This window comes from Lactuca saligna, chromosome 2 (genome assembly GCF_052625555.1).
Source record: "Lactuca saligna cultivar CGN05327 chromosome 2, ASM5262555v1, whole genome shotgun sequence".
In the NCBI taxonomy this organism is placed as follows: domain Eukaryota; kingdom Viridiplantae; phylum Streptophyta; class Magnoliopsida; order Asterales; family Asteraceae; genus Lactuca; species Lactuca saligna.
The window spans coordinates 151243630-151249410 of record NC_136418.1 but is presented as its reverse complement, the minus strand read 5'-3'; the positions used below and the strand labels follow the sequence as shown (position 1 = coordinate 151249410).

At 30.7% G+C, this 5781-nt stretch overlaps 1 protein-coding gene across 1 annotated transcript; it reads left to right on the top strand.

Moving 5' to 3' along the window:
* Positions 1-3337: 3337 nt before the first annotated feature.
* On the top strand, positions 3338-5493 carry LOC145032084 (calcium uniporter protein 3, mitochondrial-like). The gene is made up of 2 exons (XM_078980760.1): positions 3338-3982; positions 4762-5493. Exons 1-2 carry the CDS (start codon positions 3416-3418, stop codon positions 5215-5217), a joined length of 1023 nt encoding a protein of 340 aa, XP_078836886.1. The 5' UTR covers positions 3338-3415; the 3' UTR covers positions 5218-5493.
* Positions 5494-5781: the final 288 nt, after the last annotated feature.

The following is a 5781-nucleotide window of genomic DNA, read 5'->3' as shown; positions in this document are numbered from 1 at the left end:
GTGTAAAAAAATGTATTTATACAAAACTATGGTTTTTAAATGAAAAAAAAACATATTTATACGGTTTAAATGTATTAAAAAATATTTATACAATTTCAAATATAAAATTGTCAACATTGAACAAAATTGGAAAAACTGATGTTCGATTTGGAACAAAAAAACATAGTGTCAAAGTTGAAAGAAAAAATTAAACTTAGTGTCAAATTCGAAAAAAAATGAAAACTTAGTGTTTTTTGTGAGAAAAAAAATCAATTTTGACACGTCAGCATATCATGTCAGCATGCCACGTCATCGAAACTGACACGTCATCATGCCACGTCAGCATGCAACATGGTTAACCGGTCAAGTGGTCAGAATTGTAGCAAATTGGAAAACACAGTGTCGAAATTGACAAAAAAAAAATGGTGTCAAAATCAAATTTCTGTGTAAAAAGAGTGTTTTTTATGCCATTTACCCTAAATTATACTCTTAATTTAATTAATCTTAAACCATGTTATTATGGATTTATTAAACTTTTCTTTTAATTAAACACTTTAATTAATTTAATAAAGTCCATAAGGTGTAATTGAACTTTCAACGCATCTAGGTTATTAACAATTCAAAACTAAACTGTTTAATTAAATTTTAAATTATAAACCCAAGAGATGTATCTTTTGAACCCTTTCAATTACTAGATGTTTTAGAATTCAATATTACAAATTAAAACTTTTTAATTAAAATTTTCAAATTCCAAAACTTGAGAGAAAGTTTTGAAACTCTTCAAAACCTTTTGGATTCCAAAACTTAATGACAAGTTTTGTAACCATCTAAGAATCTTGAATTCCATATCTTATGAGTTTAATGTTGTTTTAATGGATGAGACTTTTCATGTCCTATAACTTGAGGACAAGTTATGAAACTCATTAAAAAACATTTAGATCAATTTCAACAAACAAAATTATCATATAATTCATGATTGATCTAACTAAACTCATATAACAAGATAACCTCAAATCAACAATTTACAAGTAACTTTGTTTATCATATAAAAAAACAATTATCTTAAAACTTTGATAATTATCTTTTGACTGGATGTGTATAATCACTACCATATAAAAAAAAATATGATTTTTATGATTTCAAAATAGTTTGTGGCAATGATCCTAATCTAATTCTGGCAAAAAACTCGAAATTCTACAACCATACATAAAGATAAAATGTGAACAATTTCAAATAATTTAGGGGTAAATCAAGCTCGAAAAAAGTTTAATGATTAAATGTGAACAAAATTGAAAGTTAGTTACCCTTTCAAGCCATTATCCCGTAAATGGTTCTAAATGTTATTAGGAATGAGTACAAACTAAATATGAAGGTCACAAAAGTGAGGATGTTGTAGTAATCGTGTGATATATCTTTATTGTGTAAGGTACTAGAAACAATACTTAAAATACAATAGAAGCGACTTTAATCACATAGAAATTAAAGAAACAAAGATCATGGTGGTTTCAAACATATACTTAGGACATAGAAAATAATTTTCAATCCAGGAGGTGGAGACGGTCATTGTAAATTGTGCGAGGAAGAGAGAATGTATGATAACGAAGTGTAAAGATAATGCAATGTTAATTTTGAATGAGTTTTTCTCTTCACAAGGACATGAGCTTTGATTAGAGAGCGTGGATGCAAAAGATCAATATCGTGGAGTAGTACATGAGTAGTCTACGTGCTAGTTGCCTTTACATTGTGCATTTTGCCTAGTTTTCATTGTTTATACTTTCAAATTGTTTTAACAATACTTTTCTTCTTAATTATTAATTGTATCTACCTTTTCTATTTGTATGTTGGTTCTATATGTACATTCTAACAATGCTCCTTTTGAATTTCGATCTATTTTTTGTTTTATTGATCGTATGTGTCTTTTTGTCTTTGTGAAACTCTAATTATTTTTTCTTTGTGGGTTGGCGTTTTACTAATACCTGAACAAAGAAACTCTAACTAAAAGTTTATTTAACTGACTAGGATTAAAGTAATAACTACAGCATGGTTATGTGATATGCATTCTATTCTGTAATACTACTTACAAACATGACACAAAACAAATCATAATGATTGGAATCAAAATTATTAATCTAAATAATTGCTACCAATAAGCAAAATAAACTAAGAGATGAATACAAAATAAATAAATAAATAAATAATGACTTGAAATGGTAACAAACTTTCAGTTAGTTCATATTTAGTCACTAGATTTTTTTTCTTGCTTGATTTATCCATGTATTATTTGAAATATTCACAATTTACTCTTATAATCAGTTGTAACCAGTCATAAGATAAAATGTGAACAATTTCAAATAATTCACATTAAATCAAGTATGAAAAAAATTAAATGACTAAATATGAAAAAGAAAATGAAAAGTTGGTTACATCAAGTCATTATTCCTTTTGATAAACTATCTAATTTTTATCTAAATTAACAAAAAAAAAAAAAAAAAAAAAACTGAAATTTATTGATTTGTTTTATTAAAATAAAAAATAAAATCTTAAAAGAATCTTTTTGGAATTTACGGAGAAACCAGGAATATTGCAATAAAGTAAAAAAGACAACTTTACGGGTTGGTTTGGAGCGTTGAGATAATGTAGGGGTTAGAGTGATAATTCCGTGGTTTCGACGTGGCGACACGCTTGCGTCTCCCAGGAACTTTGTTCTTAAGTCCACGTCATTCCTATTATTCGGCTTCTATTTTTTTTTTTCCATACGGCAAAGTATGATCACGACTTGGATTATTTGAAGGGTAATTCTTTACCATATCGAAAAAATCTTTATAATCATGTTTTAAGTTAGGGATTTTTTAATATGTGATCTAAAAGCACATATAAGAAATATTAATTAATTATAATTATTATTATAATTAAATATAAAATGTATTAATAATAGAGATTGTTAATGAATTTTATATTTAATTATGATAATATTTCTTATAATTAATGTATTTTACATTTAATTATGAAATGTATTAATTATAGAGATTATTAATGAATTTTATATTTAATTATAATAATATTTCTTAAAATTAATGTATTTTACATTTAATTATGATAATAATTATAATTAATTAATAATTTTTATATCTACCCAGAAAATCCCTTTAAGTTATACAAACATTATTCACTTTGAGATATTATTAATTTCGAATTATTTTAGACATTAGTTATATCTATTTGAAGAAAGAAACGTATTTTGTATTTATATTGCACAATTTGATCTTATCTTTTTATACGGTAAAGTTTGAGGACCTGACCCTATAATAAATACGAAGCACCCAGCGACTGTCATTTGTCGTGAACTTTACTCCCTAATCTTTCACTATAAAAAGGCGATCATTTTTCTTTCTTTCCAAATCAAAATCAACATAACAAAACACGTCTATTTTCATCAATGGCGTTCAAGCAAAACATAGTTCAGCGGATGTTCAACATCTGCAATAACAAATTCTCCAATCAGACGTTACGCAACTGCCGCATTTCTCCGTCCTCTGCCGCTGCTCAAGTTTTTATGCCACCTAATCCTGACAGAATGGCACCAGATCCGGGAGACGATACGATTTTTCGGAGGTTTCTCCAGCGACGGCCGCTGGACCTGTCGTCCTCCGCCATGCCGGAGATCCTTCGGTCGAGAGGAGAGAGCATGTTGGAAAAACTAAAGGAGATGGACATTACGAGAGGCCGCATCCGTCTCGATGTGATCTCTCCTCCGATGGAGAGATCTTCCGAGGGGGAGTTGACGGTGGCGCACGCTAAGAAGATCCTTAGGGTTTCGCAAATCGAAACGTTGAAATCGAAGTTGAGAAGCTCTCGTAAAAATCACGTTTCGTATGACGAGTTCGTTGAGATTTGTATGGAAGGATGTTCGAACAGAGATCAGGGGTTAGATTTGGCGAAAGCCCTTGACGATTCTGGTTCCGTCATCGTATTAGGAAACGTTGTTTTCCTCAAGCCTGAACAGGTTGGCTCCTCTTTTCACCCTAATTTCGTTACATTCAATATATAACCCGTAGAAATTGCTGCTGTTATTCTTATCATTTCGGTTTTTACAGAATCGAAATGCTAGGCATCTGGGGTTTGTTTAGGGTTTGCATACAGTTTTTGATTTATTGCATCAAAGATAGACCGAAATCTGATTTGTTCTTTTGTATTATTGTGTGATTTTTTCTCCACAGGGAAGACTGAGAAACCAGATCTAAAAACGTGTAGTCTCACACGTTTGTTTGAGGTGGAGACCGACCTAGAGACTACTTTGATCCATCTTCCTCCCAAACCACCCCCAGAAAAATCAAACTTTTTTCTTGCCCGATCAAAACACGGCATATCTTTCCGAAATTAAAAAAACAAAATATTTTTTATTATCATTCATTCTATTTACAAATCACAAACAGTCGTCAGTTTTTCAAGATCAAAGAGGAATGCTTGGTGTAATTCTTTTTCAAAATGGAATTACTTTTACCAGATCAATAGTCTAAGTGCAATTCAAGATGATAATATGATGTTCTGGATTTTGGAAAAGGATTTCGAGTTTTTTTTTGACTATTTTTTTTTTCAAGAATTGGGTGTGGTCAAATATTGGGGCTTCTATGTTAAGCTGGTTTCAAGAAAAGAACAAATTAGAATAGGTGTTTACCTTTTTTGGCCAAAATAGTTTATAGGAAATTGTCAAGTTTGATAAAAAGAGTCTAAAAATATGAATTTGGGCGTGAGTCTTGTTTTACCAACAATTTTGTATTACAGGTGGTGAAAGCAATCAATGAGTTGCTGCCGGCGACACATAACCCACCGGTTGAAGAACTGGAAGAGATGGAGAGGTGGAAGTCAGCCATTGATGCTAAAGCTAAAAAAATGGTGGAAAGAGAGCTATGGGGTGGTCTAGCCTACCTAATGATTCAGACAGCGGGATTCATGAGGCTCACATTTTGGGAGCTTTCATGGGATGTGATGGAGCCTATTTGCTTTTATGTCACATCCATGTATTTCATGGGTGGATATGCTTTTTTCTTGAGGACAGCAAAAGAGCCTTCTTTTGAAGGCTTCTTTCAGAGCAGGTTTAGTTCAAAGCAGAAGAAGTTGATGAAACGTCAAGGGTTTGATGTTGAAAAATACATGGAGTTGAGAAAAGCTTATTATCAAGAGCCATGGCCAAGGGAAAAGTCATTCGTTGGTGAAGGGACTAAAAAGTCATTTACTTGAACATAAATTTATATTGTAGATCAAATAGAATTTCTACCTGAAAATCTCCGTATATCTCTTTTCATCCCCCCGGCATTCTGTCTTGAGTTTTGTTTCTGTTCTTTTTTTCTATTTCTAAACATTAAGAAATTATGATAGGGGAAAAACTGCAAAATTGAGAGAGCTGCAGTTCTATATTTAAGGGGTTGATGAGAATATTGTTGGATATACAGTTAATCAAGTTGCAAGACTAACAAATAAGAATATAACATATTCAATGGGTAATTATTATTGTTATTGCGCCTTCATCTTTCTACTTATCTTTATTATACAATCTTGGGTCCAATTTTTTATGATTCACACAAATGGTAAAAATGAAAATGTCAAGAAGACAAAAATCATGACTATCAACATTACACAGAAAGAATAATACACTACCTAACTAAATCTTTATGAATTTTGAAAATACAACCTATAGATGTGATAATAGAACAAGCTTTGCAATATCAAGATCAATGTGATTGTGTGTAAACCTGTGTTTTGTTTAATGTATTAGAAAATTAATTATGTGAATTTAACGATGAT